General features: G+C 35.5%; 1 protein-coding gene across 5 annotated transcripts in view; it reads left to right on the plus strand.

Annotated features, from left to right (window-relative positions):
• Positions 1–6,352, plus strand: part of ZMAT3 (zinc finger matrin-type 3) — a 36,112-nt gene extending 29,760 nt beyond the window's left edge. For 4 of the 5 annotated variants that reach the window (XM_025288078.3, XM_006054306.4, XM_006054307.4 and 1 more), the window contains one exon: positions 702–6,352. In XM_025288078.3, coding sequence (XP_025143863.1) covers positions 702–913 — 212 coding nt within the window. In that variant the 3' untranslated portion in view covers positions 914–6,352. The remainder of the gene's footprint in view (positions 1–701) is intronic. The other variant, XM_006054308.3, reaches the window with a different exon arrangement.
• The last annotated feature ends 6,767 nt before the right edge of the window (positions 6,353–13,119 follow it).

Raw genomic sequence — 13,119 nt, forward strand, 5'->3', positions numbered from 1 at the left:
ACTTTACAATATTGTATTGGTTTTGCCATACATCAACATGAATCCTCTACGGGTGTACACGTGTTCCCCATCCTGAACCCCCTTCCACCTCCCTCCCCATACCATCCCTCTGGGTCATCCCAGTGCACCAGCCCCAAGCATCCAGTATCATGCATCGAACCTGGACTGGCAATTTGTTTCTTATATGATATTATACATATTATACATGAGTTGTATGTTTGGATCTTTCCTTTATCCTTACCCTCCCCCAAAAAACTTTTATAAACTCTAGTTAAATAAATGTCCTCATTGATAAATCTCTATGCAAAAATTATCAACATTTTCTTAATGAAATTCTTAGAAGTAGAATTTTTGGATTAAAGTATTAGCATAATGATATAACTTTTGATATAATGCTTAGAAATGAAAGTATTTCTAAAATTATATTCACTTTTTAAAGACATTGCCATTTAGAGTTTGGGTTTGGCTTCACAGTAACATTTCTGCCAATAGTTGGAGGAGTCATTTTAGCTTTTTAGACTGAACCTGTATAAAATTGTAATTTAAAAAAACCTGTTAACTTCCCATTTTTTTCAAACTAGGAGTCTGTGAATTTTATACTTTGAGGTTAGAATTACAAATTACAGTGGTAATTGGTCAGACCATCATTCACTTAGTGAGTATTTTGAAGTGAATATATTACTTTTGTCTCTTTGTTTCAGCAGGTCCTTATTTCAATCCCCGCTCTCGGCAGAGAATTCCACGTGACCTGGCCATGTGTGTTACTCCAAGCGGCCAGTTTTACTGCTCCATGTGTAATGTCGGGGCTGGCGAAGAGGTGGAATTCCGGCAGCATTTAGAGAGCAAGCAACATAAAAGCAAGGTGTCTGAACAGCGGTACAGGAATGAGATGGAGAATCTGGGCTACGTATAGTGATTGTCATATTCAGATAGAGCAGCTTGTCCTGCCTGTTGCTCGCCTTCTGTCAACATGCCCTGCTTTGTGGTTCTTTCGATATGAGTACATTCCTCTGCTTAATGTTAATACACATAACCTGCAGTGGTACCATAAGGTGTCAGAATTGGGGAAGGAAGAGAATGTGCTTAAGTCATGATGCTTTTTCAGGTCAGTTGTGTTGAGCTGCTTTAAGCCTGTGACCTACCTACCCCATGAGACATACCTTTTTATCTTGACCAAGTTCTGGTCAACTAGTAGCCTGACCACATAGAGCTTTAACTATTTAAAAACTTCATATTCTTTTACAGTGTTAGTGTTATGTATTGTTAAATAATTTTATCGAGTTTTTGCTTCAGATCACAGTAAAAGCAGGTAAGCAAAGATTTTAGTTTCCCAAGGTTTCTTTGGAACTACCATCTCAACTCAGTGAATTGTCAGTAGGATATACTATGTGAACTGCATTAGAGTCTTGCCCAGAACAGTGTTTTCTGTTTATCATGTCCCTTCCTTATTGAAATGCAGGTTCTCTTGGATTCAGACACTTCTAATGTGTTTGTGTACTTCCAGATAGCGAAACTTGATTTTCAGTTGTGAATTTCGCACATTTAAATTCACCTTCTTTTCTCCTCTTTTTTTCTCCTCCAGTTGAATTAGCTTATCCAATTAGCTCATTTTCATGCCCCAGAACGGTGTTGTAGGTTTTCCAAGCCCCATATTTGAATATCCAATAAGTTTAGGATAGATGTGATATTTTTTAATATATTTTTTTCAGCTGGTGTTGGGAAATGAAATGTATTTGATTTTTCAACTTAGAGTTACTTCATGATAATAACATGCACTTATGTGATGGTCTCAACTGTAAGTTCAGAACCCTTGATATTTGTTTTGATAGACTTTTTAGATAGACAGATCCTTACATTTTACTTACATTCGTCTTTGTCTTGCTAATTTGTAGACTGTCCTGAAAAATATCACTACTTTACTATTTCCAAGAAAGAAAATAATTTTTTTAAAACAGTTAATCAAATTTTAGTAGCATTTCCAATAGAAAAATACCTGAACTTTGGCATTATTCTTTATAATTCAGCTTCTTTGAAGATATAGATTAATAAAAATATAGATTACTTTCATATCTGGTAATTAGAACAGTATTATTATTTTTGCTTTTTGTTTTTAAAATGAGAAGCTCTAGTATTTTGTCTAGATTAACCAATGGAGGATTCTATGAATTTTCACTAACTGTATTTTACTTATTTACTATATTTACATGGATAAGATGGGTGCTCATCCATACTCCTTTTGAAAGGCCATGTTCATAGAAGTTTATATTGAGCAATATCTTTGCACTATGGTGAATTCACTTTTGATTGCTTATATTACTAATTAAAAATAAAACTATTTTTCCTTAAAAATTCTATAGGCAAAAAGATAAGGAGAAGGAAAATTATAATCATCATTCCATTCCTTTAGTACTTCTGAACAATTTTTGAATTATCTAGACCCATATTTAAAATTAAGTTTTGTGATACTGGTACACTGGTACACTCTCTGGTACACTCTCAAGTTACCCTTCTGTTGAAGTCATGGTTTTTTAATTCTAAAAGTAGAATTACTTAGTAGTTTTATTTTCTCCCAGAAGCAGAAGAATGAAATAATGTTCTGTTGAAGTTCTATCGAGACCTGTGAATCAGTATAATAACACTTTTTGCAGTAAGCTATGAAGTATAATTGATTATTTTAGGGCAGTTTAGAGCTTCTCTTATTGATTAGTAGGTTACTCATTTTGCTGCTAAGTGTAATTTTTTGGTAGATTTTAATATGACAGTGCTGGCCACATGGTTCTACGATTATTTAAAAATTCTTTTTTCCCCTCTCTGTGTGTGACTACATATATGTATACACATGTATATGTATGTGTGTATATATATGTGTGTAGTTGTACACACACATATATAAATCTATGTATATATAGTTTTATGTGATACCATAGAGAAGATTTCATTGAATCCTTAGATAACAGTAAAAGATTGTGGATAAGAATTTACATTTTATACAAGTGGCATTCATCCACTTTCAGTTTTTTCTTTGCAGATAAAATTAATGGAAGGATCTTCTCTACTCTCCCCACGTAACAGTTTCATTTTATATACGTAATAGCAGTGGACTTAAGGCCTTGGTGTTTTTCCTGGCCTCGCATATTCAGGTTTCTAGTCTCTCAGTGCCCTTAATGGATGTTATGAATGCATAAACGCATTTTCTTTTAAAGAAAACAGTTAGATTTATAGTGTTATTTCTTACTTGTTCTATTTCTTTGCACTAAAACAGACTGATGTTTGCTTTATATGACACCTTAGAAACCATATTGCCTACAATAGCTGGGTTTGCTCCTAACTTTCCAAACTCTAGGCAGTTGATAAATAACTTCCATGATTACAAAGGTTACATACACATCCAAAAAAAGAATCACAAATCCCTAGGACAGTGGGTTGTGTTTTGGGCTTGTTACCTTGCAACATTCTCCTGTGTTCCGTAGGTGAAACAGATGGTGACAGAGGTGTCAGAAAGGAAATGCCTAGGTAAATACACCTCTGCATGCTACAGTTTCTCATACTCATGCATTCCTTACAGATAGTGTTGTTTCTTTCCTGTCAAAGAAGGCTGTTAGTACTGCACTCAGTGGTATGTGATCTCTGTCAGTTTCGTTTAGTAAAATCAGGTCCTGCTCTGTAATATCCTTTAGAATTTGCACCCTGTGCTCCCCAGGAATCACATTAATATCTTTTTATGTACTGTATACAAGGAGGCCTAACCGATGGAAAACCTTTAGTCAAATAAGTGGATTCTAGTTCTAGATCTACAAGAACAACGCAGAGCATCAAAGTCTCTTCTCTGTGAATATCTTCATGTAAGTTGTCATTCAGAAATCAATGTTGAAAATAACAATTAGAAACTCTTCTAAAATATCGAGGGCCAGAAGATGTAAAGGAAAAATTTTGGTGTTCTGATTAAAAGATTAGATTGCTTATGTCTTCGAAGTGTTTTTTCAAAAATACTCAGTTACAGAGCTGAGTGTGCCATGTGATCCTTTCAACTCCACATTGAACAGAAAATGTTTTGTTGGTTTTGTCTTTGTATGTCCTGTATTACAACTTGTAAATATGTGCATGTTGTTTATGACGTGTGTCTATTTGTCTCTTATTGCACTGAAATCTGCAAGGTGAATAGTTGTCCTATACCATTTGCAAAAACTTCCTCCAACTCTTCCTCACTGTTGCCCCTTTTCCTTAGTTGATAAACTTAGAAAACCATTTAGAATTTTTTGAAACCCTGAGATTGAATGAAAAATCAATCATGGCTGTCTGAGATCATCTCCATGTCCCTCTAACTTAAACAGCTGAAAGGAAAGCATGAGATCTTCCACCTTATTTTATAGAGCTGTTCTACAATACTGGTGTGCTTGCTTGTATCTATACTTTGAACTAGGATTAAAGATATATATATACACATGTATGTGTATATACATATATATTATGTATCTGATTAAATCTTCGTATGTAGATAGACTCGAAGGATTAATGGTGGTTTTAATGATTCCCTCACTCCTGAATCAGCGGGGACTATGAACAACGACAGTTGGAGGACTGTTCAGTGACCCATGTAAAACGAGTCTCACTTGTGTCAGGGGAGACATGTAACTGTTCTGCATAATGCCCTGTACAGAGAGGCCTAAGAGTGATGGATTTGGAACCTAATCTGTTTTGTTTCCTCAGTGTCAGAACACAGGCTGGAAGGACCTTTTAAAAACTTGGTGGGGCATATACGAAAGACAACAGAGCTACTTTAGAAGTAGAGAAATGTTTTGTCAGTATAGGTAAAAGTTTAATGCAGGCTTTTGAACAGATACTTTAAAAAGATTCCATCTTGCTGGCTTTTCTTTTTTCAACCAGCCAAATCACCATTTAGAAGTTTCATGCATCATAAAGGATGTCTTGTTGCTTTAATTTTTTTTGGTGGTGGACCCCTGTCATTGTGAGCTATCACTGTCAATCTTACTAAATGAACAAATAGCTGTGTAAATAGCTTCTCATACGACATTTCTACTGATAGCTGTTTGACTTTGTCTTCCCGCTATGAATGGGAGGATCATTTATCAACTCCCCTTCTGGGTAGCTACCAAAAAAAATACTGGCTTATGGTCCCATGTGACCCTGTCTTTGTTAAGCCCAGATTATGAGTGCCTTTAGCAAGTTTTAGCATTTCACAGAAAGAAGAGATGATAGAATTATTGCCATTAGTCACAATGCATAAAATAGGAGCTTGGAATAACAAAGCTTTGTGTGAATTCTATGTTTTACATCTTTTTTTTTTAATTCATGCAATCTCAATTTGATATTGAGTAAAACTATGTGATAATTAATCAGGAACCACATATCCTGAAAATGAATCCAGTTGTCCAAGGCTGGCAACGGTCATTGATTTTTTTTTTCCACTTTGATCTGCATTGTATTTATATGTAGTGATCGATAGTGTGATGGATTGGGAAGAGCTTGATATTGATGTTTGGAAAAACTTTATTTCAGTGTCATTTTCAAATACTGTCTTATCTAATACTGTAGAGAGGATAGAATTATGTATTTGCACATGAAGTGTGTGAAGACTGTCATGCATAATACTTACTCATTGTGCTGTTATGGTTCATCTCTACATTTAAAACAGGTACCTTCACAAATCAGGTTCAAGATGTTTTAAAGTAAAATTTTCCTTACTTCAATGAATTTAAAATTCTAAATTGCCTGTACTCTTTGAGTCTCTAAAATGCACTGCTAAATTAATTTTACTGCAGAAATACTAACATTTTTCTTGACAGTTTATTATGAGAAATTTTAAATGTACCTTAAAGTTAATGAATTTTACAGTATATTAGCACTAGATTCTACTATTAACGTTTTCCAGTACTTATATTACCGTATATTTGTCTGTCCCTCTGTTTATCCGTTGAACAATGGAGTTTTAAAAATATATGCATTTTAGTGTAAATTTCAGATACTTGCCTAAACAATTCAGCATAGGCATAATTAATTATAGTTTAATATCTATTTACATATTAACATCTTTTAACAAGCAGTGTATGAAGTTGATAACCTGAGCCAGTTAACATATGTCTTTTTCTCCTGTGGACTTGAGCCTTCTTGTTTCTGTTTTTGTATATGCTTAGAGTGAGGGAAGACAACTCCTTTTCAAACTGAAGTTTTTTGGTGTTGGTCATTTTAATGCATAATTGTCATACATTTTAAAGCTTCATGACAAGAATTTTTTCTTTATCCCTCTTTTTTGATGTATGTTTGCTCAACTATGCAGCTTCTTTAGAAAACTGTAAATTACTGGTTGGGGTTTATTAAATCAGCTTATACCTCATTTCAATCTGCTGCTGCGTTTTTCTCCATGGTATCATCTCTCCCTTTACTACTTTCACCTGTTCTACCAGAGAATAGAGCGGCATAAAGGGTCAACCCCACAGACGATTAGCTGTTTAAAACAACTCTAGAAGAACAGATGGAGTAGTTTAGAAAGTTGAAACCATTAGTTTATCTAAAGCCTTTGAATTCCCTGAGAATTGTAACTGCCCATGCTTTCTCTCAGCCATAATTAGCAGGATTAAAAATGATTGTACTGTACAATGAGTTGTTGAAATTGTAAGCCTTAGTAACCATCTTTAGCTTTACTCTAGTACTGTTTAGGAAAAAATTATTGACATATGCCTTTATTTTTATGCCAATTATTTTGTGGACAAAATCAGAAGAATTTAAATGACTTGTTGCAGATTATGAAGATTCAGTGGGTAAGTCAGAACTGAAATTTTGATATCCTGGATTCATATTCTTGTGCTCTTTGATAAAATTCATGGCTTTCAAAATAAACTCCCTTTAGGGCGCTTAAAATGAAACTATGTATTTTTACTAATTAGACTTTCATTTTTTTGGACATTTTACAATTCTTTGAACTTAAAAGATTTTTCCATGGTCATAGTTTCTCATTAAGTCAATGCAACTGCTAAAAATTGCACTTTGCTGTTAAATACTAATAATACAGGTTTTATCAGATTTCCTTTCACATTTACATAACCTTCATGATTCACTCATAACTCTTTCTGTGTAAGTGCTTAAGTGACCCCCTCACTAGTGAAAATAAATGTTCTATATCACTGATTATATGTATATTCTCTACATGATATATTTTTTTAAGGAAAAGAAACCCCATGTGTCCGGATGAACAATATTATCCTAGTGCAAAGCACATATAAAGTGGTTTGTTCTATTCTGAAAATCTGGCATTTACAGGAACAAAACTTTTAGAGTGGCTGGTCATTGTTTTACCTTCTTTTGGTACTTGAGCATCTTTCTGTGGTTTTGTAAATGTGTGTCATTTTGTAAGAATTTCTTGTTGATTCTGTGTTAATTGGTGTCCACCTTGTGATATCCTCAGCTGACCATAGTAATTTAGTCTGGGTATGGGGTGTCTGCTTTGAAATGCCTTACTAGAGTGTGGCAGACTCTGCTCTAAAGCATTCCGTGTGTCTGCTAAGACAATAAGTTGCCTCTCTCTGCTGTATGCTCTAGATCCAGAAGCAAAACTAATTTTGCTTTCACTGTTAATGTTGCATTTTAGCTCATTGTTTTAAATTAGAGAATAAAATCGTGGAGCCAAGGGAAACTTTATAACCCTTCATTTAATGGCATGGCAAACTTTTAAAATTGCTTTTACTGTTTCCCTAGAATGATGTTTCTGATAAAGGATATAGCTGAAAAATGCCTGCCAAAACTGTATGAAGTTGGGTTTGTTTCCTACAATTTCCCCTAAATGTCATACAGGGATTTAACATCTGTGTATGCTGTTGGGGCTTTGTGCCAGTCATCACTTTGGAAATCTGTGTTCTGAGGCTACATAAATGACAAAAATGTCTTGGGATTGAAGCCAATCAACTGTGAACTGTGAAATTGAAATTGCTCTTTTGGTTTTATTTTCTTAAGCATATTGCATAGAGAATCCTGAAAGTTATTTAAAATTTACACTGCTTCTGTTGATGGCTCATTTTGGCTGTGTATCCTCATTTATGTACTGATTTCTGATAAAGGCTTGACGTTATTATAGCAGTCATTTTGTGTTCAACTTAATAAAAGAGTTTCTGAGTCTTGTCTGCAAATCGTTTGGTTGTGAGTTGGGGATCAAAGAAAGAAGGTGCATTGTCAGCACTGAGGTGCTGAGGTGTTATTTTTGATGCAGATGGTTGATGGCTGAGGATTCACCTTTTATCCGTCTGCATGTAATTTGCCACCTGCTTCTAGAACTCATGGGGCTTCCGCAGTGGCTCTGTGGTAAAGGGTATGCCTCCAATGCAAGAGACATGCAGGAGCTCAAGTGGTTAAAAACTATTTTTATGTTCATTATCATGACTTTAAGCTAAAAATCTCTTGGACATGATTTCATAAAATGTGCTGATGCCTTGAGTATTTTACAACACAGATAGATTCAATGAGATCTGTTCTCTTCATTCAGAAACATTTTTTTGTGCAGACACAAGAATTTTTCCTGTTTGATCCCTGGGTTGGGAAGATTCCCTGGAGAAGGAAGTGTCAGTCCACTCCAGTATTCTTGCCTGAGAAATCCCATGGACAGGAGTCTGGTGGGCTACGGTCTATGGGGTCGCAAAAAGTCAGCAGACAAGACTGAGCCACAGTTCACAGCTTTTTTCTTGAACTCAGAGTATATTGTCACCTACTTGGGCGTGCAGTAGAGTTGACCCTGCTACAATGGTAGAGTTGACCACTACCCCATTCTCCCATTGCTGGAGTTCTCACTCAATTGGAGCAAGTTCTCAATTTTATTGATAGATTTAATTTTTAGGGTTAGGGTTTAATCTTTCCTTCAAATTCTGAAAAAAGTTGCTTAGCAGGACTGTAACTGTTGCTTCTGGAAGTAAACACATATTAAGAGGCAAATATGCCCAATAATCTTTTGGGTGTTCATATATAAGATACTTTTGCAAATATAATCAGCTTACATAAACAATGTATTATTGAGGAATGGTCTTTGAAGCACTCTGGTTGACAGGATGCAATGTGCTTTTCAGCTTAAATGCTCATTTTAAAAAGGTTAGAGCCCTGGAAGATGCTGTTGTGCTTTGTTTAATCGGGATGCAAGACACATACACTTACTGTCGTGGGAAAAATTCTTGTGTCTGCACAAAAAAATGTTTCTGAATGAAGAGAACAGATCTCATTGAATCTATCTGTGCTGTAAAATACTCAAGGCATCAGCACATTTTATGAAATCATGTCCAAGAGATTTTTAACTTAAAGTCATGATAATGAACATAAAACACTTGAGCTTGTCAGATTTTCTTTCTTCAGGCATTTCTAAGGCTTATTTGTTTGCTGAAAATCTATTCAAGGTCAAGCACTGAGTGTTATCTTTTCAACTTGCCTGTATGGAGAAGACTGACACTAAATGTTCCCAGTCTCTTATGAATTGATATAAGAGTGTTAAGATCAGAAATAGATCTTTTTGTGATAAATTTTAAGATTTTTATCATCTGAGATGAGGATGAACCCACTGAGTTTTGTTCTTCTTGTGAGATATTCATAAACTGTTGAAAATTGGGAACTGCAAACAAGATAAAGGCAAGTAACTATTTTGAAGTATAAATATTATTTAATAGAGATATGATTATGAGTTCTTACCCTCTACAAGGAAAAAAATTTACCTAAAAGTATACTCTATTGTGTGTGTGTGTGTGTGAGAGAGAGAGAGAGAGAGAGAGAGATGTGTATTAGGGAGGAGTAGATGGAAATATGTTTTAAGATGATCAAATACTTATAATGAAGTATGTCCAAAGGAACAGATGGAAATTTGCCACTGGAAGAAATATGCTCCTCCACGGGCAGTCTGTAACTTCTCTTGGCATTTTGGATAAGTATTTAAGTACATAATTAGAGTTTCAAATATGTTTTGGCTGGCAGCCATCCCTCCAGACAGGAACAAGATGTCTTTCATATTAGCTTCAGTTTTTAATCTTTGCTGATGCCGGAGGCTCTTTTCTATCCCTGTTTTCTAGAAGTAGCTTACTAGGTTATGGACTTTGACCAAAGGTATCTAGTGCCACCCTGTGGACTCTCTAAATCTTACAGTTAGCCGTTTGAATGTGGTTGGTACACTATCTTTGAAGAAGGATCTTTGGCTTAAAAACCACCTAGTGGTGGGAAGGAGTTTTTATCCGTACACAAAGCAAAGGCAGGTATGTCTTTGGGAGATACTGAGTGTACTGTTTTACAGCTTTAGCTGCCAAAGTGTGCAGAGTGAGGAAGGTAGCAGATCTGCATTCAGGATGTATATGTTTGTATATATTTGCATATGTGAAAAGTGAAAGTGTTAGTCTCTTAGTTGTGTCCGACTCTTTGTGACTCCATGGAGCCTGTCAGGCTCCTCTGTCCATGGAATTCTCCAGGCAAGAATGCTGGAGTGAGTTGCCATACCTCCTCCAGGGAATCTTCCCAACCCAGGGACTGAAACTGGGTCTCCTGCATTGCAGGCAGATTCTTTACCGTCTGAGCCACCAGGGAAGCTTCTGTATGCATATATGTGTATGAATTTATGATGTTTTTAAAAATGTCTTTTGCTTTAAAGAATCCATCATTCACACATTTTTGGGTTTGTGAAAAACAAGCATGGAAACTGTTAAAATGATAATCAACAAAAGTCTAGAAGGAAAGGACTAAAAAAACCTCTCATTAAAGAAGATTGTTGAAAAATTTAAAAAATTAGGTACAGGGGCAAATGTTACCAGATGTGTAAATCATGCTGACAGTATACAAACTAAACTACATGGTACTAAGCAAACATAATTTGCTTTGGAGAACATATTGTTTTCTGCCTCAATAAACTAGCAGTACAGAGACATACTTTAAAGTCTTTTATTAAATATTTCGCATCCTTAGAATAAGTGCATGCTAAGATAACTAGCCAGTTCTGTCACCTGTGTGCTCTTGGGCATGCCACCTAACTTCTCTAAAATTCATCTACTCAGAGTTGGGGTATTAGGTGTGAATTCCAGTTATTTAATTTCATCCCTCTTGGTCATATGGATAATTTACAGAATTGATCATTGAAAAACCGGTTTAAAAAAAAGGAAAATCAGTTGAGTTTTTGAATAGGTAAGTCCTAATCTCACCCCTAAACTCATGCTCCCCTGTTTCTTCCCCAGAGGTGATCGCAGTTACCAATTTCTTAGATATTTTTTCCTAGAGATATGCAATGTAGTATGAATGGTGGCATTCCATACACTTTTTCCAGTGACCCATTTGCCTTGGCAGTCATCTGGACCAGCACGTGTGGATCTCATTCCTTTTGACTATGTGGTATTCCCTTGTATAATTTCCAAAGTTTCTTTTTGTTTTGGTCTTCCACTGGTGGACATTCCTGGTAGCTCAGATGGTAAAGAATACTTCTACAGTGCAGAAGACCTGGGTTCAATTCCTGGGTTGGGAAGATCCCCTGGAGGAGGGAATGGCAACCCACTCAAGTATTCTGGCCTGGAGAATCCCATTGACAGTGGAGCCTGGAGGCTATTGTCCATGGGGTTGCAAAGAGTTGGACATGACTGAGCGACTAACACTTTTCACTTGTTGATGGAGAGAGAGATATATATATATAGTTGTGATTTGTTTAAATTAAAAGAACTTTAAAATTGTAGTAAAATATACATAACAAAGTGTATCATTTTAACCATTTCAAAGTCTACAATTCAGTGGCATCATTAAGTACATTCATACTGTTGTGCAATTATCATCATCCCCCAACTCCAGAACTGTTTTCATCTTCCCAAACTGAAACTCCTTAGCTCGTTAAAAATATGCTCTTCCCTCTGAGCATGACAACCATCATTCTACTTTGTCTTTATGAATTTGACTAGGTTCCACGTGTAGGCGAAGTCATACAGTCTTTGTCTTCTAGTGACTGTCTTATTTCATTTAGCATAACGTCCTCGATGTTTATCCATGTGGTAGTGTATGTCAGAATTTCTTTCCTGTATAGGCTAAATAGTATTCATTGTATGTATATACTACATTTTGTTTGTCATTTATCTGTTGATGGACATTGGGCTGTTTCTACCTCTTGGCTATTGTGAATAATGCTGCTATGAACATGACTGTACAAAAATTAAAAACTTTAAAAATTATTTCACATATACAAAGTATAGCAGATTACTAAACAGACATACATATACTCATCAACCAGTTCACCAGCACTATCAAATCCTAGCATTTTGCCACATTTTATTCTGATATTTTAAAGTACAGATTCAGCTGAAACCCAGTGTACCTTTTCCCAATTTTAGTTTCATGCCTCCCCAGATAAATCCACACCTTGAATTTACTATTTCTTGTACATAATTATATTAATACCATATGTATTCATAAATAATATATAGTATTATTTATGATTTCAAAATTAATGTAAATGGCATCATAATAGACAGATATCTCTGTCGTTTTCTTTTTTTCTCATCATTGTTTTTGAGATTTATCTATGATGATACATGAGAAAGTTGCTCAGTTGTGTCCGATTCTTTGTGACCCTATGGACTACAGTCCATGGAATTCTCCAGGCCAGAATATTGGAGTGGGTAGCTGTCCCGTTCTCCAGGGGATCTTCTCAACCCAGGGATCAAACCTAGGTCTCCTGCATTGCAGACGGATTCTTTACCAGCTGAGGTACCAGGGAATGATAATACATGTAGCTATAATTTATTCATGTTAAATAGTATATAGTGTCCCACTGTCTGAATTCATCCTTCTGTCGATGGATGGTTAGGTGGTTTTTCACCTGACATCGCACAAGTAGACATAACATACATTTTCACTGTCAAATATTCCAACACTTTTGGAAAGGGAAAATGCGCCTTAAAATCCCCATTTCCGCACCCCACTTTTTCATTCCCAGAGGTACCTGGTACTATTAACATACTGTGCATTCTTCCAAACCAATTTCTCTGTGTCTCTAAATATGTAGCTTTTATGTGTTGCTGGAGAAAATTTTTAAGTCCTTTACTTTCAGTATCTATTATAGTGCTTCTTATTTAACTATGTATTCTCATCTCTATTCCAGATTTGCTCAATTCTCTCAGG

Source organism: Bubalus bubalis, chromosome 1, assembly GCF_019923935.1.
Source record: "Bubalus bubalis isolate 160015118507 breed Murrah chromosome 1, NDDB_SH_1, whole genome shotgun sequence".
NCBI lineage: Eukaryota > Metazoa > Chordata > Mammalia > Artiodactyla > Bovidae > Bubalus > Bubalus bubalis.